Source organism: Lissotriton vulgaris, chromosome 7 (genome assembly GCF_964263255.1).
Source record: "Lissotriton vulgaris chromosome 7, aLisVul1.2, whole genome shotgun sequence".
NCBI classification, from domain to species: domain Eukaryota; kingdom Metazoa; phylum Chordata; class Amphibia; order Caudata; family Salamandridae; genus Lissotriton; species Lissotriton vulgaris.
The window spans coordinates 1,077,527,057-1,077,553,515 of NC_141695.1; the positions used below are offsets into that span (position 1 = coordinate 1,077,527,057).

At 45.0% G+C, this 26,459-nt stretch overlaps 1 protein-coding gene across 1 annotated transcript in view; it reads right to left on the reverse strand.

The window, feature by feature from the left end:
* LOC147702947 (serine/threonine-protein phosphatase 2A catalytic subunit alpha isoform) overlaps positions 1–26,459 on the reverse strand; it is a 221,769-nt gene that overhangs the window by 117,570 nt on the left and 77,740 nt on the right. Inside the window, exons 2-3 of the mRNA XM_086931523.1 lie at positions 24,746–24,955; positions 1,494–1,667 (exon numbers count right to left, since the gene is read on the reverse strand). Coding sequence (XP_086787649.1) covers positions 1,494–1,667; positions 24,746–24,955 — 384 coding nt within the window. The remainder of the gene's footprint in view (positions 1–1,493; positions 1,668–24,745; positions 24,956–26,459) is intronic.

Below are 26,459 nucleotides of genomic sequence, written 5' to 3' on the forward strand. Positions count from 1 at the left end.
TTGCCAGGGGGGGGGGGGGGGCGTTGGGGGGTTAGTTGTAGAGGGGCTTGGGGAGGGCCGGAAGCCATTGGAGGGTTGCTGGTGGAGGCCTTGGAACTACTGGGACAGGGGGTATTGAGTGGCGGGCAGACTGATTGGGTGGGACGGCCTGGCACGAAGGCCCGAATAGCCTAGAGTAGGCCCCGACGGGGGCAATTACGTTGATTCCACGGAGATGGCTGACGGGAATGTTGTTGCGGGTGGGGGGGTAAAAGCAGATACGTAAAACGACCTTCCGCCAGGGTCCCAATGGGACGTACACTGTGTTGTGTTCCTCTCGAGCGATCTGATATGCCGCCCGGCCTCCGGGATGCGGGCTGAATGGCTGTGTACAACTGTGAACTGTCATTGGACGGGGGGAGCCCACAAGTGCACTGGCTGCTTACCTTTTCCTGCTGTTTATAACTCTGCAATAAAAATATAATTTAAAAAAAAAAAAAAAAAAAAAAAAAGTTGGCAATCTCTTGAGGAAATTTGAGCTTTGGATTCAAGTTGATTACAAGTAAAAAACGTGTAACAATGCACTGACTGGGTTTTTTTTGCAAAACCAAAGGAAATGATGGACGGAGCGTTGACAATACAAGCACTCACCCCAGTCAACTGATCTGGGTTTAATCCATCACCGTTCTTTAGCCCACTCTGCCACCCCAGGAAAGCATGGCTTGGCAGTTCGGGCTGGACTGTTCCCATGAGGCACAGGGTCAGACTGATTTGAATATGGCCATGTCTGAACTGGGGTGGCAGCACATCAATATTTATACTGACAGGCTGGGGCCGCAGAATCGCATAGTTCCAGTGGCCCGGGTTTTAAGCTGCTGTGAAAGGTTGACCACACCATTTCTTATGAGATGTTGACTTCTTGGTCTGTTCAGTGATGTCCGGCATTGCGATGGACCAGCCTCATCTGTGAGACAGAGTCCTCTAGCCACATGAGCGGTGGGGCTATAAACTGCGGTGAGCATACCCTTATTTACTGCCTTTATGTCTTTGGATTTGAGTGAGAAGGTGTGGCAAATCGCATGCCTAGTCAGGAATGCCATTTGTGATGTTTCAGAGGGCTGTGATTTACTTCAACCATATAACAAAACCATTTTTCATGATTACCATAATGCAGGGTCCTACAGTGTAGGTCTATACTAGTAGCATGTGGTGGCTTTTGACTGGCTTATTAGTTTTTTTTTTTTTTTTTTAAAAGCACCAAATCTTAAGCACCAACTGTTGAATCCTTCCACCTCCCTATAAGGGACTTACAAATCACAATTTAAATAATCCAAATAGTGTGGGCTACTTCCAGAACCTGCATGGGGAAAAACAGTTTTAGAAAGTAACATCAGCAAGGTAATTATTCTTCCCTAATACTTGTCAAAAGTTCGACTTGAACATCTTGATGCATACAGCATTATCTGCTGAATTAACTATTCAAAAACAGTAAAGCTGTAACACAACTAACATACCTGGCCATCCACCAAGGCAGTAAGTGGAAGGTAATCAAAAAGGTCTGTGAAATATTTCCAAACATTTGCATTTCCATATTTCCGCAAGCACTCGTCATAGAAGCCATATACTTGGGTGATTTGCCTGCTTTCGTGGTTCCCTCGAAGAATTGTGATGCGCTCACGATATCGAACCTGAAAGGAAAAAAAAAAAAACATTTTTAAAATGGTTGGCCTAAACTACTTAAAACTAGAAAAAAGAAATGTATTGTGTCGTACATATCCAATGCAAAATGTTATAAAAAGGCACTATATCTATGATCTGAAAGTAGGAAACAAGGTATTTGTTGCGCTTAGAACCTATAATGGGTTTCAAACAAACACTTCATAGCAGGAGCCTAAAAATTGCCCCCTTGCTAGACAATTTAAGTTGTAAGAAATGAAACCTGCCACATAAGTTAGAAAATCTTCACAAGAAATATCCGAATAACTATTTTTTTCCTACCAGCAAAGGAAGCAGTTCACATGTAGGTACAACACTGGAGAAAACATGGATGCTTTCACATCATCATAAAAACCACAGATGTCGTCATGGACGTGGCAAGCTTCTGGCATTTCTCACCAGGAACTATATTGGTGCATCAAACTATTGCTTATAACGAGGTTAGACTTCTTGGGTTAAATGCATATTGAATACTAGATTAGTTGTTTGAGAGATCTAAGGAAAGAGGTGCCCTCAAATGATTCGACAGAGCAGCCTCCGTCTCCACATGGTTTACTGAAGGTCAGGAGGTGAACCAGTTACAACAATGATCACCCTTTAATGAGCTAGAAACATAATAACCCTTTAATGACCTAGAAACAATCATTGTTATACCACCAGTTCTTCTGGCTTGGAGAAAATTACCAGGATGACCGGTCGGTGTAGGTTTGTAACGAACTGTCCTCAATACATACAAATAACTAGGTAAGTGAGCCCTCATGCAGTGCAAAGAAGTTATCTGCTTGCAATAATTTATTAACACTGAAGAGTTTTGCCAATGTGTTGGATCAATGCAGATTTTATAAGAGAAAATCTTTTAGGACATAATTGCATATTCAGCTTATCCAAAAGGCACCATTATTTATTGTAACCAATTACAATTTTAACTGACAATCGAAAAATTATAAGGCAAAATAGATAAGCAGTTATCGCGGGTACAGCTTGAAGCCTGATTTAGGCATTCAAATTTGAGGAGGTCAAGCTAGGAGCTCTCTGACCTTCCCAAGATAGCATACCAGCTCTTCATAAAAGCAGCAAAGTTTATACTAAATAATGATTTTCACATTCATCTGATTTTTCGCAAATATTCAGGAATACAAAACGAAATGGAATAGCAAGCACCTCTTCCCCATCAAGAAAAATCTAATTAAGATTGGGAAGGAGGAGGCCAAACAGAAAAGAATGCAAACTAACCAAGCAGGTTTTGAAGAAAGGTTTGGTATACTTTAGCGGTAGCTGCATGGCCTTTTCGGAGGCACTGGCCTCAGATTTAGTTGCCTTTTGATTGCAAGTTACAATAAAGGCAACAATCTGAAGGGCTATGGACTATTTGTTATGCATTCCATCTGCATCTTACTTGCCTAGGTAATTTTGAGGAGCGCTTTTCACAGAGTGAAATGAGATAGCTCTTTAAAATAAAACAATAAAAAGACTTTCAAGTGATGTACTCATTTACCTGGAAATTAGCTATTTTGAGGACAAAAGATTGAATTAGTTAAGACAGCTACTGTTTTACTGAATATAGTAGAATACCCAAGACAGCACAGGCAGACATCTCAACACTGCAGTCCGCATAGCAGCTTGGCAATCAAATCTGAAGTAAAGATGTGGCCTTGTGCACAAGCCGAAACAGAGGATTTACCAGCTTGGCAGAAAATGGTCAAACGAGATGGAAGAGAAGGATCCCTGATGGAGAAAGAAATCTACAAGACCCCCTTCAAAAAACATTGTACCTGCAACCGAAGAGGTGTGGGCGTGGTGCACTTTTACAGAAGGCAAGTTAAGGACTTTACAAAAGGTAGTCATAATGATAATGCAATTCTTCCTGGCATGTAACAGGTCTAGGGACTTCTCCAAACACCATACAAAATCACCTGTGTCAATTTTATCTATATTTTTTGTATCATATTTACCCTCTCTGGGTGGAGGGGTGGAAGGGATGTTAAATATGTAAAAAAAAAAAAATGAAATTGACAGAGGGGTGAAGGGGGGGAGAGGGGTAAATCGGCCCTCCGGCTCACTGCTAATAAACCACAACTATAAAAACAAGCCTTTACAATGCAATGGTCTCGGCATTATTAAAGGTAGAGCTATTGGTATTGCGCATGACATTTTTTTTTTACATCTTAAATAAATGGCCTTGTCATTTACAATGCCAATAGGTTAATCGCTCACATAATGCATGACATATTGCATTTACACCCACACATAGCCACCCACACACACACACAGAGCCCCCCCACACACACACACAGAGCCACACACACACAGAGCTCCCCCCACACACAGAGCCCCCCCCCCACACACAGAGCCCCCCCACACAGAGCCCCCCACCACACACCCACACAGAGCCCCAACCACACACCCACACAGAGCCCCCCCACCACACACACACACAGAGCCCCCACACACACACACACACACAGAGCCACACACACAGAGCCCCCCCACACACAGAGCCCCCCCCACACACACACACAGAGCCAAACACCCACAGAGCCCCCCACACACCCACAGAGCCCCCCACACACCCACAGAGCCCCCCACACACCCACAGAGCCCCCCCACCACACACCCACACAGAGCCCCCCCACCACACACCCACACAGAGCCCCCCCACCACACACCCACACAGAGCCCCCCCACCACACACAGCCCCCCACCACACACCCACACAGAGCCCCCCACCACACACCCACAGAGCCCCCCCACCACACACCCACACAGAGCCACACCCACAGAGCCCCCCACACACCCACAGAGCCCCCCACACACCCACAGAGCCCCCCACACAGAGCCCCCCACACAGAGCCCCCACACAGAGCCCCCCACACACCCACAGAGCCCCCCCCACCACACACCCACACAGAGCCCCACACACACACAGAGCCCCACCACACACACAGAGCCCCACCACACACACACAGAGCCCCACCACACACACACAGAGCCCCACCACACACACACAGAGCCCCACCACACACACACAGAGCCCCACCACACACACACACACACAGAGCCCCACCACACACACACACAGAGCCCCACCACACACACACACAGAGCCCCACCACACACACACAGAGCCCCACCACACACACACACAGAGCCCCACCACACACACACACACAGAGCCCCACCACACACACACAGAGCCCCACCACACACACACACACAGAGCCCCACCACACACACACAGAGCCCCACCACACACACACACACAGAGCCCCACCACACACACACAGAGCCCCACCACACACACACAGAGCCCCACCACACACACACAGAGCCCCACCACACACACACACAGAGCCCCACCACACACACACACAGAGCCCCACCACACACACACACAGAGCCCCACCACACACACACACACACAGAGCCCCACCACACACACACACACAGAGCCCCACCACACACCCACACAGAGCCCCACCACACACACACAGAGCCCCACCACACACACACACACAGAGCCCCACCACACACACACACACAGAGCCCCACCACACACACACACACAGAGCCCCACCACACACACACACACACACACAGAGCCCCACCACACACACACACAGAGCCCCACCACACACACACACAGAGCCCCACCACACACACACACACAGAGCCCCACCACACGCACAGACAGAGCCCCACACACACACACAGACAGAGCCCCACACACACACAGACAGAGCCCCACACACACAGACAGAGCCCCACACACAGACAGAGCCCCACACACAGACAGAGCCCCACACACACACAGACAGAGCCCCACACACACACAGACAGAGCCCCACACACACACAGACAGAGCCCCACACACACACAGACAGAGCCCCACACACACAGACAGAGCCCCACACACACACAGACAGAGCCCCACACACACACAGACAGAGCCCCACACACACACAGACAGAGCCCCACACACACACAGACAGAGCCCCACACACACACAGACAGAGCCCCCCACACACACAGACAGAGCCCCCCACACACACAGACAGAGCCCCACACACACACAGACAGAGCCCCACACACACACAGACAGAGCCCCACACACACACAGACAGAGCCCCACACACACACAGACAGAGCCCCACACACACAGACAGAGCCCCCCACACACAGACAGAGCCCCCCACACACAGACAGAGCCCCCCACACACAGACAGAGCCCCCCACACACAGACAGAGCCCCCCCCCCCCACACACACACACACACACACACACACACACACACACACAGAGAACCACACACACACACACACAGAGAACCCCACAAACACACACAAAATCACAGAGAACCCCACACACAGAGCCCCACACACAGACAGGAGTGTGAACTTAAGGAACAAGGAGACAAATATATTTAATTAATGCCACCTTAAAGCATTATTAGCGCCTTTAAAAATTAATTGTGCATTAAAACGTGTACGTACAGATATCTGAATCTTTGTGACATTTAGTGAAATACCGTGCCCTTTGAAATGTTGACTAAGATTAAGAAACAATGAACGAAAAAATACGTATTGGTGACATTTTGCAAATATTCAATAAAGAGCATTTGGATTGGTCCTGTCTGGGCGGAGCACACTCGGTCTCTTCAGTGTGCTGCCTGTAGTAGTGTATTCATCCCGTAGGCAGGTGTAGGTCGGCACTTGGTGGAGGCGTGGAACTGGGGCTGGTGTCCGAGGAAGTGTAAGGGGGGGGGGGGGGGGGGGGGGGGGACGCGGTTGTTCCAGACAATGCTCTCCACCAGTGATGCCAAAGGGTGTGAAGGATGGGGGTGGACGGGGAGCGTAGGGACAACTCAGGATCGGGCCGGAGTGATACCAAAGCTTATGAAGGATGGGGGTGGGCAGGGAGCGTAGGGACGGCTCAGGATCGGGCCGGAGTGATGCCAAAGGGTGTGAAGGATGGGGGTGGGCGGGGAGCTTAGGGACCGCTCCGGATCGGGGCCGGAGTGATGCCAAAGGGTGTGAAGGATGGGGTGGGTGGGGAGCGTAGGTACAGCTCAGGATCGGGGCCGGAACAATGCCAAAGCGTGTGAATGATGGGCGGGGAGAAGTGCGCAAACGTAATACCCCTGTACACATTTTTTTAAAAATCTGGTACAAACAGTGGGAAAAGAGTTCGTGAAACTGGGTTGGTGAAATATAGCTCCTAGGCCAGTCAATGCACACCCTACACCTATAACCTGCCTATCAGCGCTCTGAAGTGCTGTGAAGCAATTGAATTGAGGATTTACGCTACACGAATACACATAAACCTGACTGTCTACACCAGTCTCGCCTCAGTATACTAAAAGCAAACTCAGAGTCACTGGGGCCTGAGTCACAAAGTTGGACACCTGAATACCAAGATTGGATTCACCAAGCATTTCCTGTGACTAGACGGGTCTTACTCCTGCCTTGGGAGTGACTTACTCCCGTATCTGCAGGAGTAAAACATGCCCCCTGATTCACAAGGCTTTTTTTCAGTGAGAAAGAATTTTCGCGACTTGAAGCCGGCTGCCAAATATTCTAATCGAGAAGCGCTCCACTTAAAAAATGCCACACGTTTCTTCTGGTTTCTTCATTGGTAGACTGAAGAGTTACACACACGCGTCTGGAAGTACGAGTTAACGTACGCGGCGGCTGGCGAAAACATCAGAGGTGAGTAGGGGGCTGGGTAAAGTGTACAAGTTTGTGACCCGGGCGCTGCGGAGGCAGCGTCAGAGGCACAGACCAACGCCAAACCCGGCACCCGAGAACCTCTGTTTGTTTAGCTCTGCGGAGACTGTGAATGCGGGTAATGAGGGAAACATACGAGCAGACTATTTGAATGCTGCTTTTTAAAAATAACGTGCACCACTTTCCTCGGCCAGTAACACTTTTTGGAGAATCCCTGGAAAGGAAAAAAGGAACAAGCGCCCCACACCGCAGCACTTAAGGAGGCAGCAGCACCAGCCGGGCCAACCATCTTTCTCCGAGGCCAAGAAGAAATGCTTCGGAGAAAGCACCGCCATTTTCGCGATTCGAGGGCGTGTTGTTGGCGTTCTGAGTGACTGGTGTTGTCACAGTCGAAAGAACTCAAAAAAACACGCCCCTGAATCCGAAAGACGGGGCTTTATTGGAGTTACGCCCCTCTCCTCCAATGGCTGGCCTCCGTTTAGGAAGCCAGCCAATGGAGGAGAGGGGCGTGTTCAAAGCCCCCTAACTCCAAAACAAAATCTTCGGGACTCCGCCCACTGCTTCGCAGTGAGACGGTGCCTCGACCTAAAAATGATCTACAGAGAGATCGAAAAATCCACTCGCCCGCTCCCATTTGCGAGCCAGATTCAATTAGGGTGAGGTATTTTCAGGGCCTACTCGCCCTTTCTGGCGCGTAGTAAGACAAACTGACTTTTGACCTCTGTATCTGAAAGCAGAGGAAATGTGACAAGATAGCACGGTTTATAGGCATCTTTATTGCTAACAAAGTGAATGAGAAGTAAAAATGCCTTTAAATCTTGACACATTTGCTCCACTTTCAGAAACTAAGGTCAAGTGCGTTTCAGTTAGGTCAAGAAAATTGTTTAGGTTACTAGACCTGTAGGTCTAGTAAAAATTAAATGATTCACGAGCCCTGATCTACATATAGAGATATATATATTTTTATATCTCCATTACAACTATCTCTAGCTATATAGATCTATGGATATATATATTATGTTACTTACACAGTAAGCATCTGTTCTTGGCATATAGCACTGTAGATTCACATGCTCTGCATACTCCTGCCATCTAGTTTTGGGTCCGGATTTTAGCAAGTTGTTTTTCTTTGAAGGATTGTTATCCAGTCACAAGGTAAAGGTACTCCTCATTTCGGTGATAGTGTGCATGGGCATCAACTACATGGTTAGAATTTTTTTTCCACAAAAGGGTATGAATGGAGTAAGTAAGTGGAGTATAGAGATGTCCATGCGTGCATGATGGTAATAATAAGAACTGCAATGATCATTGGTGACGTGGGAGACGCATGTGAATCTATAGCTCTACATGCCAACAGCAGATGCTTACAGGGTAAGTAACAATTAATTTGGAGGCATGTATGCTGTAGATACACATGCTTTGCATAGTCTGTATAGCAGTACACTCCAAAGGCTGTGGCTAACCAGCATGCATTTTAGTGGTTTCAAAAAGTGTTTTTAGCACTGCTCTTCCTACATTGGCTTGTTGACATGTAAATACAGCCACACAATATTTGGTAAATGTGTGTGGTGTAATCCACGTAGCTGCTTTACAAATGTCAGCTATAGGAATGTTATCTAAGAAGGCCAAGGATGCTCATATTTTACAAGTAGAATGTGCTGTAGGAGGTATAGATAAAGTTCTTTCGGCTTTAATATAGCATGTTTGGACGCACTTAACAATCCACCTTGAAATGCCAGTTTTGTTTTTCGAAAATCCTTTGTATTATCAATGTAATACAATAATGCTCTTTTAACATCTAATGTGTTTAAGGCCCTTTCTGCTACTGAATCCGGTTATGGGGAAAAAACTGGTAACTCAACTGATTGGTTACTATGAAAAGCAGAAACTACTTTTGGAAGGAACTTCTACGGGCTAGTCCGAAGAACCACTGTCTTAATGAACTTGGAAGAATGGTTCTTCCAAAGTAAATACCCTGTTGGGTTTAATCCATCATCATTCAGACATGGCTATATGCAAATCAGTCTGACCCTGTGCCTCATGGGAACAGTCCAGCCCGATGATGGGTATGCTCAGACGCGAGTCCCATGCTCTCCACACGACTGGATTTAAACTAGCCGTGTTGAAGATTGTTTGATTGCCAGAAACCGGTCATCAGAACCTTTTTTCCTGTCCAAGGAAGGCATGGCTTGGCAGTTCGGGCTGGACTGTTCCCATGAGGCACAGGGTCAGACTGATTTGCATATGGCCATGTCTGAACTGGGGTGGTGTGGAGTGCAAAAAAACGATGGATGTAGGCCCGGATCTCTGTACTGGGGTGAATGTATGACATTGTTCTGCATTCTGTCCATCAACTGTGGTTTTTGCAATTGTCACCCCGAGTGGGATGGCTATGCTCAGACTCGAGTCCCATGCTCTCCACACCACTGGATTCAAGCAAGCCGGGCTGAAGACAGCTGGAATGCCAGGAACCAGTCCTCGGAAGCTTGTTTCCGGGCAAGGGAAGGTATGGCTTGGCAGTTCGGGCTGGACTGTTCCCATGAGGCACAGGGTCAGACTGATTTGCATATAGCCATGTCTGAACTGGGGTGGTGTGGAGAGCAAAAAAACGATGGATTTAAGCCCAGATCTCTGTACTGGGGTGAATGTATGACATTGTTCTGTATTCTGTCCATCAACTGTGGTTTTTGCAATCTTCTAAAGTTAATGCCTGGAGCTCACTGACAAGTTTTGGGTGAAGTGATAGCAATCAAGAAAGCAATTTTCCAAGAAAGGAATTGTAGCGGACAATTATGCAATGTGGACCCATAAGCCTTGTTAGAACAGCTTTTAGATCCCATACAGGTGCAGGTGGCACTGTTGGTGGTATCACTCTAAGGCCTTCCATAAAGGCTTTTATTACTGGTACTTTGAATAAAGAGAAGTGTTTGTTTTGAAGATATGCTGCTATTACTGCATGGGTGTAAACATATGGATTTGCAGGCAAGGCCAGCATGTTGTAGATGCAATAGATAACATTATCTGTTGTATCGAAGCATCTAATGGATCAATGGTTTGATAAGTACAATATATAACAACCCTTTTCCTTTTTGTGGCATAGCATGCTCTAGTAGTGGGCTTTATTTCTTCTTTAAGAGTGGTCATACAATCTGATGGTAGATTTAAATATCCAAACTCTAGGACTTCAGTAGCCAAATCATTGGTTGAGCATCCCTGGGGTTTGGATGTCTGGTTTCTCAATGGTTAACCTGTCAGAAGATCTGAGGTGAGCTGAAGCTTCTGATGTGGAACTACTTCAAGTTCTAGAAGAGTGGTGAACCATGTTTGAAGAGTCCATGCGAGAGCTACTAGAATGAGGATAAGAGATGCTTGTCTGTGCTTCCAAACCAGAAATGGAAGAAGAGTGAGGCAGAAAAGCGTAAGCAAATATTCCTGACCAAAACATCCATAGGGCACTGCCTTCAGGTAGAGGGTCTGGGAATCTGGAGGTGCAGTTCGGCCATTTTAAGTTATCTAATGTTGCAAAGAGATCGATATGTGGAAACCTCTATTAGCGGAAGTATGGGAGGAGAGCTTGAAGGTGGAGTTCCCACTCGTGGACTTAAAGAATAATTCCCTCGTGGCCTGAATTACTTTACAAATGTCACAATTTCTACTTGCAAGGAAGTCCTTCAAAGCATGGCAAGCACGTGTTTTTTTCATATTTATAACTTATTTTTTTCTTTTTATATTCTTTTTACAAAATTATTATTTTTAACTATATTTCTCTAAGTTCATCATGATCATTTATCATAAAAGGTAATACATTCATTTAATTGACAATGCATATGTGAACAATAAAAACACCATACAGAGAACACATCTAACTCACTCTCACCAGTGCCTCATACATACACTATCATACACTCCACATTCTCTTTATTCTGTGTCTAAGGAGTTACAGATAATTATGTGAACTATCACGCACCTACAGAGAAATATGCAGACTATGATGTATATATAATATGGGGGGCGACTGACCACAAAATTGAGTTTAGATAAAGACATTGCCAATGAGATTACATATTAGGTAAGTGGTATTGGAAGATAGACAATGTAACCTTTATAATGTATGTACATACATATATAAAAAACCTACTCTCCATATATCATTGTAGGACTATCTACCTAATCTACTGATGATTGAAAACCGAGATAAAGATCCTTCCCAGATTTGTTGTTAGGGTAAGAGCATTTATCAACAAACAGTATATACTTTCCTGATCCATGCAGAGTTAGCTTCCTTCTTCAATGTAACTGAATTGTAGGATCTCTTAGACTGATGTGTGGTCTTTCTTTTTCTAACTAATTCTTGCTCTTGTTTCATACCCTTAACTCCTCTCATCACTTATTCTGTGTTTCTATCAGCTCCCTGCACCTTAACTGAGTGGAGGAGCAATCTATTCCACTGCAAGTGCTCAGTGGGGTCAGTGTTGGTTTGTGACTTCGATAAGGCAACGACAAGTCAAAAAATAATTGCAGAATGAATTGAATCATGTTAACATTGTTGGTCCTTCACAAGGTGATCAGTGTTAATTATAATCCGTGTTAGCTTAAAATATTATGTAATTATTGTTTTCAAATGGTGGCACAGATATATTATATTCTATTTATTATTACAGATATCCATACAGAGTCCAAAAATTGTTAAGAGCTTTGTTCTGCTAAAGGTCCTGAGGAAGGTGGTTCCATCCCACCGAAACGCGTCGACTTAGCGTGATAGTTCACATAATTATCTGTGACTCCTTAGACACAGAATAAAGATAGAATGTGGAGTGTATGATAGTGTATGTATGAGTCACTGGTGAGGGCGAGTTAGATGTGTTCTCTGTATGGTGTTTTTATTGTTCACAAATGTATTGTCAATTAAATGAATGTATTACCTTTTATTATAAATGATCATGATGAAGTTAGAGAAATATAGTAAAAAAATAATAATTTTGTAAAAAGAATATAAAAAGAAAAAAAGAAAAGTTATAAATATGAAAAAAACATGTGGTTGCCATGCTTTGAAGGACTTCCTTGCAAGTAGAAATTGTGACATTTGTAAAGTAACTCAGGCCACGAAGGAATTATTCTTTGTTTTGTTATGGTGTTCCTCTCTTTTCCCTGGCCCAAAAGTACTCTAAGAGGGGGTCCTGTATATATGTTGACCCACTCGTGGATTTGCCGCATTCTGCTGAGTAAGTCGGCAAATTGGTTGTCCGTTGCAGGAAGGTGTTCTGCTAACAATTTGATTTTGTGATGGTATTGTCCAATGCCAAATTGTCTGAGAGAGGCATGATGCCTGAAGAATGTGTCCCTCCTTGTTTTTGTATGTAGTACAAAGCTGTCATATTGTCCTTCCAGACTAAAACAACTTAACCGATCAGGTGAGGCAGAAACGATTTGAGTGCTAGATGAAGAGCTAGAAGCTCCAGGTAGTTGGTGGTGATTTTCGTGTTTGGTGTTCCAGAGAACCTGAACTACTAGATGTTGAAGATAGGCACCCCATCCTATAAGATGCGTCGGCTGTGAGCACGACTTGTGGAACAGGGTCGATAAAAGGCTGTCCTTTTGAAGTTTTGGGTGTTCCACCACTGCAGAGAGCGATGGGTGCTGCTGTTTCCCCAACACTAGATCTTTTAGTTGACTCTGTGCTTGACTCCATTGTTGTGCTAAGCACTCCCATAGAGGACGCATGTTTAATCTTGCATGAGGTACTATGGCAATGCAAGATGCCATTATTTCTAACAGTTGCATGAAAGTTCTTACTGTTAGATGTTGGTTGCTTTGAAACTGCAGTAGCAGTGTTTGGAAATTGTGAATTCTGGCTGCATTGAGATAGGCTAAACCTACCTGAGTGTTTAGGATAGCTCCGAGATAGGGTTGCAGTTATGTAGGTTGGAGAGGGGAGTTTTGCGCATTGATTGTGAATCCCAATTGGTGAAGGAGATATATCCTAATTGATAAATGAGCTGCTACTTCTGCTAGACATTTGGTAAATGTGTGGTGCTGTAGTTACTCCAAATGAGAACACTTTGAACTGATAAATCTTTCCTGCTACCACACATTTTGGGTATTTGCAATGTGCTGGGTGAATAGGGATGTGAAAGTAGGCATCCTTTAAGTCTAGTGCTGACAAAGTAGTTTTGTTTAAGAGGGGGAAGCACTTGTTGCAGTGTGACCATATGGAATTGCTCTGATTTGTCTGGTGTTACTGATCGCCAAATGGGAAGAAACTTGTGCAGTCTTCCCCCGATAGGTGTATGATGGAAGCGGGGAATGTTATTAAGTCACTGTTTATTGGAAGATGGAGGGGTACACGTTGGTGTACTTCTACCCTTCCTTTTAAAATGGTTTACTCTATAACCTCCCATATAAAATCCTCAAGAGGGGGAGGATGGAGTTTGATTCTTGTAGGAAGAATTGTTTGCATATGTGGAGGTACTTTTTGAGCCTCCCCTATAAAAGCAGCAACAAAAGAAACCACTATTGGAGAGTTTGTATCAAGTTTTTTTTCTAGTACGGGCAAGTATCGAAATATCCACGTTTGTAATTGAGACTGGGCGCTGCTGAAATGTCTATAAATTGCCAATACGATGCCCCTGTGTCAGAGCGCTTAATCGTCTGGTGCAGGCAAAGAACGGGTGGTATCCAGCCCAATATTCATTTTCTAAGCACAAAAGAACTCAACACTCCAACAATAAGCTTTCAAGTATTGTTTATTTCACTACCACCAGCGCCTTGTGCCAAACAATTTCTGAGGGAGCATGGAGGCATCTCTGGCCTCATTCTAAGGCACGCAAGTGGACTCCCACTTCAATAGGGGAGTTGAAGATATTTTTTGGGCCTTTAGCTTAAAATGGGTGTAGTGCATGAACCAACCTAGCTGTCCTACTGGTTTACTCTCACGGTTCAGGTGCCCACATCTTTGCACCATACAAGAACAGAGAGCGTTTTTTACTATTGCAGCATTTTTAATGACAATTCTGCTGCAATGACTCGGGACCATCAAGACCACGACATGTTGTTCAAATTTCTGCCTGTCGTGGAGCATTTGTTTGCCCAGATAAAGAGCTTTATACTCCTAGGAAGAATATAGACATCGAGGAGTCCTTGATCCAGTATAAAGAGCTGCTGCTGTTTCTTCAGTACATTGCGAGCACACGAGCTCGCCATGGCATCAAGCTGTCCTTGCTGTGTGAAAGCTCGACTGGCTATGTGTACAGCTTGAGTGTATACAGGGAAGGGCTCAACTCTAAACCATGTAGGTTGCCCTCCCACCCAAGGTGTCACAGGAAAGTTCATATGGGAGCTTTTCAGCCACGCCTTCACAAAGGTTATAACCTTTATGTGGACAATTTCTATACAGAAGTAGAGCTGTTCAGTGAGCTCTACAAAGCTCGCACTGTTGCCTGCGGTACGATTCGTTGTCGCTGCAAAGGTTTCCGCCATGTGCTAGTTTGCAAGAAGCTCCAGAAATCCCAGAGCACTGTGCTGCGTTTTAACAAACTGCTCACAGTTAAGTTCTCAGATAGGCGTGATACGTATGTGCTCGCTACACTTTATGATGAGAGCACTTCCTCCATCATGGTTTGGGATCAGATGGCCAAAGTCCACAAGCCCACCCGTATACTTGATTACAACAAGTATATGGGTGGCGTGGATAAGAATGACCAGGTTCTTCAGCCATACAATGCGAGTCATAAAACTTGCACTTAGTATAAGAAACTGTTTACCCACCTGATCCAAATGGCAACATACAATGCATATGCTGTTTATTGTCAGACAACCACAGGAAGACTCCTGTCTTTCCTAGACTTTCAGTTGTCTGTGATTAAAAGTCTCACTGCTACAGAAGCAGCAGCCTCCACTTCATGCGTTCTGGAGGACGTGGGAAGGTTGCAGGAAGGACACTTTGCTGATATAATTCCTGCAACACACAAAAAGGAGCGACCAGGTCGTCGTCGTCAAGTATGCTTGACGGAAGCAAAGAGGAACGAGACTCGTGTTTACTGTCACTAGTGCCCATCCTAGCCCGCCTTGTGTTTTCCTACTTGCTTTATGTTGCATCATACTAAAGCAAAGTACTGGGAAATTGTCTGAGATGGAGCTCCCATTAGGTAAACCTTTTAATTGTTGTGAATGGATACCCACGGTCTGTGGGCCACAACTTCGCAAGGCAAGCAGCCTTAGAATTTTAGATCCACTAATTCAGGAAATCATGGACTTCTTCACCTGCACCGGCTCTCAGAACGTGGCCTACCCATACAAGTGAAGTATCATTTTTATCAGACTTGGGGAACACTGTGTGGGTGGAAGTTTGTGGCGTCCCTTAGTTTCCAGAACTGGAAATGTTAGGAAAACTAGGTTGTTTTTTTATTTATTTTTTTACAAAGCTTGCAAGGGATTCTTGGTAACAGAGCCACACAAGTCACCCCATCCTGGAATCCCCAGGCAGTCTAGTCTTTAAAGAGGTAAAGGTTTGCTAGGTTTCCCTAGGTGCTGGCTGAGCTAGGGTCTAAAATCCCCAGCTAGGCACACTGCAAAAAAGGATAATTTTTCTGTGTAAAAATGTGATGTGTACATGTTGTGTATTGTGCCGTTTCCAGTAGCGGGCACTAGGCCTACCCACACAAGTGAGGTAACGTTTTTATCACTTAGGTGAACACAGAATAGTAAAACAAGGGTTATTACCAATGGACATTCTATGCATTTCTGCCTTCCAAAAGGTAAGACCGTGTGTAAAAAAGAAAACATTTTGAAAAATGCCCTTTAATTCACATGCTAGTATGGGTAATCACAAATTGAAGATGTGCAAATAACCACTGCTTCTAAACTCTATATGTTGTTACATTTTACCAAATTAATTACTGTATACTCAGTACACAATGAAAAACCATTGTAAGGCGCAGCTCAGTTATTGGCACTGGGCACGGCACCTCAGGTTCTTTGTGACCCTACAAGTCCTATATATCGCTGCAACCAGAGGGCCCAGCGGACGTAACGGTATATAGCTTTTAAAAATCTGCCATACGTACAAGTTGTTACAGGTGAAAACGCAGGTACAAATGGCACTTTTTTTCCTACTCATTTTCAATATTTTTTTCTGCCATCTGTAACTTTCTATAGGAAAACCTTGAAGGATCTATACAAATGACTTCTTGTTTATTTCAGAATTGTGCCTACTTTTCAGAAATTTATAGCTTTCAGGAATCCATTATTGGTTTCACACCCCTTTCTACCATTAATGGGAAGGAGGTTGAAAGGACAAAAAATAGGAATAGGCTAGGTCCACTAAGATGCCAAAACTGTAGAACGTTTTGGTTTTCTGACAAAGGTCTACTTGTTCCTGAAAGCTGGGAAGATGGTGAATGTAACACCGCAAATCGTTCGTTGATACCATTTGCTGGGAGAAAAAGACGCTTTCTTTTCAGCACTTTTTCCCCCCATACCTCCCTACCACCAAAACCAACATTTTACTGTATTTTGGCTAATTTCTCGGTCCCCTCCAGGGAAATCCACAGGGTACTCTTAGAATCCACAGGATGTTGGAAAAAAAGGATGCATATTTATCGTGTATACCTTATCAAGGAAAAAAGTTATGAAGCCCTAAGCACAAACTAACCCAATAGCCAAACAAGCATTTGCAATGCAATCGGTCTTGGCTTTGGGACCTTATATGTATTTAGCTATGCAGCACATTACTGTTCTTTCACATGGTGGAAAGTAAGCACCAAACTGCGTGACATGCCAGATATGGGAACACATGGAGAGAAATATTCCCTTTAAGCTGGAAATGGTATAGTCCAAAGCTCTGTTTATGTCTCATCTAGGCAGCGCGCATGCGCTGGTCTAGGAGATGACCTTTAGAAATCAGTCTGCTCCTTTTCACTTGTGCTTGTGCTGGCATCCACCTTGTGGGAGCAGGCAGTGGCGCGCGTGCTAATTTAACACATGGCGCTCGCGCAGACGCTGCTCGCTCCCGCAAGGCGGAGGCCAGCACGAGTGCTTAAAAACAGCTGCTGCTTGTTGCACCAGCGCGCGCACCATTCGCGGGCCGATGCAGCTGCATTCGCGGCCACGCTCCCAACCTCCAATTTAAGAATCGGCAGAGTGACTCAGCTAACTTTATGTTGTGACTCGCTTAAATCCTAGCTCTCCCACCTCTCCACAAATTTATGGGACACCAGAATAAATTTCATTTCCAGCAATGAATATCAGCGCAGATTTTTACTGACCGTATTTTAAATGAGACTGCGGTCCTTTGTCACGTTATGACACCCTCTGTCCCAGCCACATTTGCCTAGAGCCGAGCTCAGCATTGCTATCCAAATGCTTCTCACAAGCGTGGTGAAATTTAGGAAAAAAATATTTTATGAGCCTAGAAGAAGTTTCTTTGCAGCAAATTGGTTGTATGGAGGCTTGTCAAGGGTGTTTTATAACTCCTCATTGTTCATTGGCTGTTGAGCTTTATGGTTTTTAGATTTTTTGAGAGACGTGCTTGCCAGTTTTTCATTGGCTGCTATGTGATGTCACTGAGAGTGCACGTGCCCCAGCACAGTCTGCCTGCTGTACGTCCAGTCTTGTTAGTGGGCGGGGCTCCTTGGCTCTCTCCTGAGTGACTATCACAGTCCCACTCATTCAGCCAGAGTGTCAGGATTCCGGGTCCGATTCCACCTTCTTCCCCTAGCAGAGGCCGCAATGAGGACAATGACATCCTGTGCTGTCCCCCTGCACCTAGCGCGGCAGGACAGGGGCTCAACAGCGCTTCGTGGGGGCAGAGCTGCCCCCCTGCATCACCAAAAGCTTGTGGTTACCCCCCCCTCCCTTTTCAGAAAGCATTGCACAACCATGCAAGGGGTCCTGTGAAAGTCCACTGGAAGGTATTGCGCAAAAATGGGCATAGGCGCCTTCTCTTTCGGAACTTAACGCTTTTTCCACTATATAGCACTTTGTGCATTTTCAAACCCGGATATCAGCCCCGGATTAAGTAACCTTTTAGGTCGGAGATGACCTTTAGAAATCGGTCTGCTCCTTTTCACTCGGGCTGGCATCCCCCTTGCGGGAGCAAAGCGGAGGCCAGCACGAGCATGCGTGCTTCAAAACAGCTATTGCTTGTTGCGCGCGCATCACTCGCGCAACTTTGCGGCCGCGCTCCCAACCTCCAATCCTAGAATCGGCAGTCTGGAGGCCCTGCTGCCTTTTTTTTTGTCCTCATTTGTGCATTTTAGTTAGGAGTTGTCGGGGCTCCAATATATCTTTATCCTTTGCCTTCACTGCCATGGTTCTGGGTGTGTGGGACTAGGCAGTACCCCTGTAGAGCTTTGGAGATAGAAGGGTCCCCTTATTTCCATTACTTTGTTGAAGGATTTACTGAGTGGGGGGGAGCTAGCCATTCTGGCTACTCTTGCAGGCCTTCTCCTGGCTTTCCAATGCTCACACATAATCATTGGACTATGGTAAAACAGGTTCGAGCCGGTCCATCTATCAAGCATTAATCATAGTATTATCCCCAAAGCTATCTAGGTATTCCCAATTGATAGTTTTCCCAGATCTCCCAAAATTTGAGCTTTTTACTAGGTGTTTTCCTTTCATCTAGTTTGTATATTCTTAATACTGAATTTAACCATTCTCTATGTAACGGGGGCACTGGGCTGACCCATTTCACACAAATCTCTCTCCTAGCCAGTAATATCAATAAGAAAAGAAGATTTTCCTGTGTTTTTGACAATTTTTCTAAGACATTTGAACTTATTACCCCAAAAATGATAATGTCCATACTTGCATTCAGATGTCTTCCTAGTGCCTCATCCAATGTCTTACCCACATCATTCCAGAAACCATCGAGAAGGGGGCACTGCCGAAACATGTGCTGCCTCCTCCTTGCTGGTCTGCTTTGTGGCTGCTGGCAGGTTTAAGAGTCATGGTCATTGTATTGCGAAGATGAATACTAAATTCTGTTCAAGTAGAGATGGCTAAATTATGGATATTTGCAGTGGGGTGGGTCTAAATGGCTGCTGAGCCGTGAATGGTAATAATCTCTATATTTTTTGCATCACCTTTGTATTTCAGTGATGCACATTCGTGGCTCCCAGCGCTTCATCTGATTTTCACGGCTCGTGCTTGGTTTTCCTCTGCTCGTGTTAGTGTTTTGTTCTTCAGTAACCTTTAGCTAAGAGTCTAATTTTCACCACTAACACGTTCACACAACGGTAGCTACCACGCCCACTCTCCCCCAGCAAGGCTTTATGGTGTTCATGCATTTGTGATGTACATGTTAAATATATATATATATATATATTTACATATATCTTCTCCAGGTGCTCGGATTTGAAGTCGCACCCCACTGTAGGTTGGTTTGTGAAATCTTTGTTCCCCAGACTTGCAGTTTCCCATTTCGTTGCTTTATCTCCGGTCTTACGCGTTTCGAAGCCCTTGTGCTTCTCAGAGGCCCCATGAGGAAAGCGCTTCTCATAGACACACCCCTACTGCATGCTTTTATTAATTGTTATTGGCCTCCGGTGTGCCTTCGAACCCCAGTCCGTTTTTAAATTTGTTAGTGCATGCTGGGGTGTGTAGTTTTTTTAATGCTTTTCACCATCTGCTAGGTATCTTTCCTCCATGTTACATACAAGATTACATTTTCACCCGTATTGGGTCCAGAATGAACGCCTGCATTTCTGCTGTTTTTGGACCTTCAGCGCCAATGTCAAGGGGATGTTGCCCCTCTCCCAGACCTTTAGTTGCTCCCCATATACATATATATTCTTGCTTCTTTGTTCTTTTCCTGACGTGTTTCGAGGCTTCAGCCTCTTAATCATAGGAAACTTGGGAACTGCACGGAAAGACTTGATGCTTTGCATGCTTTTTTCAAGCCAATTATTTTATCGAGTGGTAAAGAATACACTGCAATCTTTGGGAATAAGACGGAACTTACTATAGGATAAAATAATTGACTTGAATGAACTACAAGTCCTGACATGCAAGACTAATGACACCGCCCACTGAGGGTTCAAAAGCATGCAAATAATCAAAGCATCAAGAGTCTTTCAGTGCAGTTCCCAATGATTAAGAGGCTGTAGCCTCGAAACGCGTCAGGAAAAGAACAAAGAACCAAGAAATGGATCCAAATAAGGAAGAGAAAATAAGAAATGGATCCAAAAATCGGACCGAAGCTGCTGGTGTCCTTTTAATAAATCGTAAGATTTCACGGACTGGGAGTGCGTCCTCAAATGCTTTTGGATATATAGATCGATCTATCTACCTACCTACCTACCTACCTACCTACCTACCTACCTACCTACCTATCTATCTATATATCTATCTATATATCTAAAACAGCACGAACTCCACCACAAGGTATCGGAGCATGTTACACAAACAACATTTGCATATTTACCCACAGATGGTGTTGAGCCTTCCCAGGCACGCAAAGCACAATGGCCTCAAAGTGCTTCAGTTTCTAACCCCCCCCCCTTTGTGTGTGGTAGCCCAGGATGAGACATCTTCCCGGGCACACTCACAGCCGCACCCAAGCACTTCAGGTCTTTAAAAGACCATTTGCTTGTTAATTGGGCGCTGTTTTTCACCCCTTCTTAGAGCCCCGACATATTCACTCTGCCTATTGCGTGAAGAATTAGCCCCCGCCCTGAAATTGTTTCTCTCCCCCCCCCTCCAAAATTTGCCTCTAGTTGCGCCTCCGAGCCTTCCTCACATACACAAGATCAGCATTTAAAATGATTGTACTGCTTTGGAACGCACAATTAATATGCATTCCTAAACAGCTCCAGCCATCTTGTTTCCAAATGCTGCAGTCCAGTGTAATAGTTTGGCAAGTTGGGTTTGTGCTCAACAAGTATGCTTCCCGGGGAGGACACTCACATATCTTACACTTTGGAAGCACCTACTTTAAATCACTTTCAGCAGTGCTTTCAATTGCCCCTGCAAGAGGGCGCCAAACCTTCCTTTCAAGTGTCTGCCTAACACTCATATGGGTTTCAGAATGGAGGCCTTGGAAAGGGGTTGTTGTTATAGGAGTTTGGGGTAACATAATTCGGAAGTGGCTGTGCGCGCGCGCGCACACACACACACACACACACACACACACACACACACACACACACACACACACACACACACACACACACACACACACACCACCAACCCAACTCACTGCCATGCATGATGTAAGCAGACCAGTCCGACAGGTTTATTAATGCAGGTGAGGTCATTAGTGCCTGTATGCTCCACCTTCCACTGCTGCTTGCAAGCATGTCCAATTTGCTTTAGGTGTAGCTGGGATATCAGAGACCAGAGTTTTTGCCTGTGCACCAAGTGAGGAATCTTACCTTTGAGTTGGTCCGTCATTGGAACTTTTTACTTGATCGTTGAATCCCCGACTGGTGCAGTTACTGAAAGCAACATTACTTTTATGCATCATTTCAATTCCTTTACATGCAGACTTGTCCTATCTGGGCATGTATTGCATTTCCACTGTGTATTAAATAGCATTTTATTTTTTTTAATGTATTTATTTAATGCATTATTTAAGCATGGACAACCAACCTTGGGTGTGTGGCCGTTCACAAGTGGCACATGAAGTAACAGATGTAGCACCAAAGAAAGTGTGCTACATGGCTAAACATTTATAAGGTCCCAAAGGCGAGACCTGTTGGCTATGCCAATGCTTGTTTTAACATATCAGGGCCTTCGGTGGTCATATCACTGAAAATACAAGATTTAAAAAAAAGATTATGGTTTACGGGTGCTCGTGGAAGACCATTTCTATGGACTTTAATCTAGAGAATACTAAAGCGTTTCTGGTATTTTACTGGCCTCTGCTGGTCGTTTTCTATCAAGAAAGTTAAATAGATACAGTTGCCAGAAATTTTTTTAAAAGAAAGTCCCTCATCAGAAAGCATTTCTGGTATTTTACTGATTTCTACTGGTCCTTTTTAGGTCTCGGCCTGATCCAGCGCATGCGCTATTCTGGCCGAGACATTTAGTAGCTGCTTTGAAAAGTGCTACTTTCCCAGCGACCAGCTTACTATCACGTGCACAAGCGCGCACGTGACTTGCACAGCTGCCATTGTGCACAGCTGCCATCTGCCTTCTTTTATTGCGCGTGTGAAGGCCCTCCCTTACCACGAGCGCCTCGCTTCAATGCCCATGTCACTCTGCTGGCCTTCATGTTCGTCTTTCTTTCTCTCACACTCGGCGCTCAAAGGAGAGACGTGCTTGCACCCCCACTCCATCATTCTTGCTCTCCTATCGTCCCCCCGCCATCCTTACCATGCCTGAAATGGAAATATAGAGGTGCCAATTTCCACTGTTCTAGAGTGCCTGTTCGCTGCTGAGATGTATGTGATGTGTGTACAGTGAGCTCAGGTGTAGCCAAATGTAGTGGAGCGCTGATGTATTGCACCACTCCTGAGAAGTGACGGGGCTCGTTCTTTCAAACGTAGGAAGTGCAGGTACTCTGTACTAGACAGTGCATGCGCATGTAAAGCACTGACCCCACTCCCCAGCTTTGGGTCCTGCTGGCCGTCGCCACGGGAAGAGAGACAAAAAGCTCACGTGTTTTTTAACCTGAGAGTTAAGAGCGTAGGGAGCCGCCCTTGGGTTCTCTATCCCTCTCTGCCCCTCTTCTCCTGTCCATTCCCACCTCCATGCTTCTACCAATCTCTTCTCGGTGTCTCCATCATGTCGCTTGTGCCCTTCCTTCTTTTCTCTTTCTCCTCGGTCGCGTTTCTCCCTTTGAAGTGGGTGCCCAGAGCCTGAGTGACAGGGCCCTGGGAGTGCAGGCTGAGCCGGGCTTTGAAGTGCTGGGCAGCCTGTGTCTCTGCTCTCCCCCCACTGCCCCCATCCCCAGGGGCTGGGCCCAGCTGGGCCTTTGAAGTTTGGAGCCGGCACCGGTGCCACACATTCTTTATCTCCTTCACATTCTTAATTATTCACCAGTTAATTGGGCGGGGGGGGGGGGTTAGTCATTACTAAATTCCAGGACTAACAGGCCTCAGAGCAGCTCATAAGAGGCTGTTAAAGGGCTGTTCGTGTTTGGTGCATGGGATGGGGAGGGGCATCCCCGTGTCCCCTTGCTCAGGCGTTCGGAATTACTATTTAAGGGACTGCGATAGCTCTGGGGCTTCCTGCAAAATCGTCTGTGATGTCTCGCGCCCTTACATAGCATTGCTACCCCTGGCCCTTTGAGGATGTGCGGACCCTTGGAAACTGCAATAATACAATGCATACGACTTAATAAATGACATTGACGCCCTTTGTGGATACGGTATGTCTCTTACCACAGAGGCCCTGCCCTGTCAGACGACCCTTGATAAGACCAATAGGCCTTACTAATCTCTTCCTGCGGCTCAGGGCAATAAAACGTAGGGGTGGTCAGCCCTCTCCACATTCTGGCCCTAACTGGGGGGCAATACTAGGATGATGTCCTTTCTATGTTGCCCTGCGTGTGAGGTAGCGGCTGCACACTCAGGGTGCCTCAGGACCCGCATACCAGGACGTCGATTCACATCAAAAGAAGGAACAATAGAAGTGACGTCCCCGGGAGAGGATGTGATGTAATGACCCGAACTGCCAACTTTGAAGCTGAACCAGGCTCGAGTCTCCGTGTCGGACCAAGATCCTTTGATTCTGGGCATGTCACTTCATCTCCCAAAGCCTAAACAAACATTGGCCAATAGGTCTCGCATTTGGCACCTTATAAGTATTTAGTTATGCAGCATAATATCCTTGATGCAACCACATCAACAGTTGCATGGCTAAACACTTATACGGTCCCAAAGGCGAGACCTATTGGCTATGCCAATGCTGGTTTATGAAGGCAGTTAAACAGAAAAAAGTCCCTAAGCGGAAGCAGACAAGTCCTAGGGCTGATCTCCAGAGCCCACAAAGTACATACACATAAGTATGTACTAATATATAAGTACATACTAAAGTATATCCAAGAGGTCCTGAATGCTCGACCTAAAAAGGGCTCAGCACAGGGTGGGCGGAGTGTTGCTTGGCAGTTAAGGGGTTAATGTGCATAACTTTGTTGCTCCTCATGTACAAAACGCAACATGATTCCAGAATGCAAGCTAATCACTAATGCATGTTCGCCATCAAAAATAAAATTAAAGCTTGTGATCTCAGTCATACAGGTTTCACGATTTTCAGCTCAATGCTTTTAAACATGAAATGAAATACTGGTAACAAAGCATTTCAGCAGCTGCTTCTCGTTGGATTACAATCCGCATCAACTTAAGATTTACAAAAGACATTAAAACATACTGATAAGAAATTACCTTAAGAGCAACCAGCAGTGTGACGGTTTCCACAGAATAATAGCCTCGATCTACATAGTCCCCCATAAACAAATAATTTGTGTCCGGTGATTTGCCTCCAATTTTGAAGAGTTCCATCAGATCATGGAACTGGCCATGAACATCGCCACAGACTGTAACTGGACATCGCACTTCTTGTACATTGGATTCCTTTGTCAAAATTTCTTTAGCCTGGAAAAGGAAAAGAAATCCCCACATCAACATGAAGTATGACAAAAAAAAAAGACTAATAATGAATGGATGGGGTGAAGTCCAAGCAACCCCATTCAAGACAAGCACATTATCTTGGGTTAAAGATACTTAGCAATTCAGAACTGAAATGTGTTCACCAAGGCACTCAAAGGGACACCCTTTAACGTTGAGGGCCACGTAGTTTATTTAAATGAAAATGTGTGTGCAAGTGTCTCTCCCAACACTTCTATATTCACTTATAACACATTCTAGGCAGTCAAGATTAACAACTAAGCCCAGGTCAAGCTACCAAAAACTTCAAATCTAGATAAAGCCACGCCGTTGATGCTGGAGAAAGAGGAGAATTTGAAAGAGATGAGATATTCAGTCCCTTAAACACAAGACAATTTCATCATTGAGAAAACTATCTTCAACTTACTTCAGGACGGTGGCAGAGAATTTGTAATCCAACACAAAGTTGATGGGAGCAATGCTTGCAATATGTAACTACTGGCAATCGTTCATGGAAGCATTCCAACACATCGTTCTTTTGCCCACTAGGTCACCTCAGTTTAGAGCTGCCATTTGCCTGTCTTTACTCTGCTCCAACAGAACAGCCAGCCTAAACTTACAGGCTAGCTCCCCACTGAGCCAGAACACAAGCAACCCAGATACAGTTTATTTGCCTCCCACTTGACTGGGGAAATAAACAGTACTCTTAAACAGTTGGCAAGACAGTTTACGGTAAACTTACTGGCTGGGGAAATAAACATTTTTAATGTTAAAGTGTACAAGCAACGTTGCTGCGCAGTTGGAGATTGGTGGATCTTACTTCAAACTCGGTGAGAAAATAGAATTTTACTCAGGAAGCATGCTTTTTTGAATTAGCTTACATTTATTTAGTAGTTTGAGACTTTCACAATTTAGGAGGAGGCCAGGCAGGATGTAAAGCATTCATATTTTTTTTGTTTATCTTGTCAGTTGAAAAACTTAAATTTTCTTATAACTCAGGCACCGTTTGTTGAATATGCCTGAAGTCTGAAGTACGTTCAAATTAATATTGGTATTTTCTTATTTGTTCATGTCCACAAACAAGGAAAGGGGGGCAAAAAAATTAGGCAGAAGGTACGAAGGATTCGTTTTATATTGTTATTTCAAGTTTTCTGCCAATCCATAAATTGGTGGGGCATAGCTGAAAGAGGAAGGTTAGTAAAATTTTTACCTGCTAAGAACTTTTCAGCAGTTTGATAATCGGTACCAAGTAGTTGGGAAGCGACATCAAGACCAGGTACATTGGGTTAAGAGAAGATCGAATGTGGGGGGTGGGTGGTGGTGGATTGGCAAAAACAATTTAAATGTTCTAATAACTTTGGCACATTTTGATGCATCTATTCAGGCAATGTCTTACCACGTTCAACCTTTTATTTTTAGTATTAGTAAGTTTAGGCAGAACCAACAAGGCAGGGGCCATCATTAAATAAACTTTTTTTTTTTAGTGGGGGGT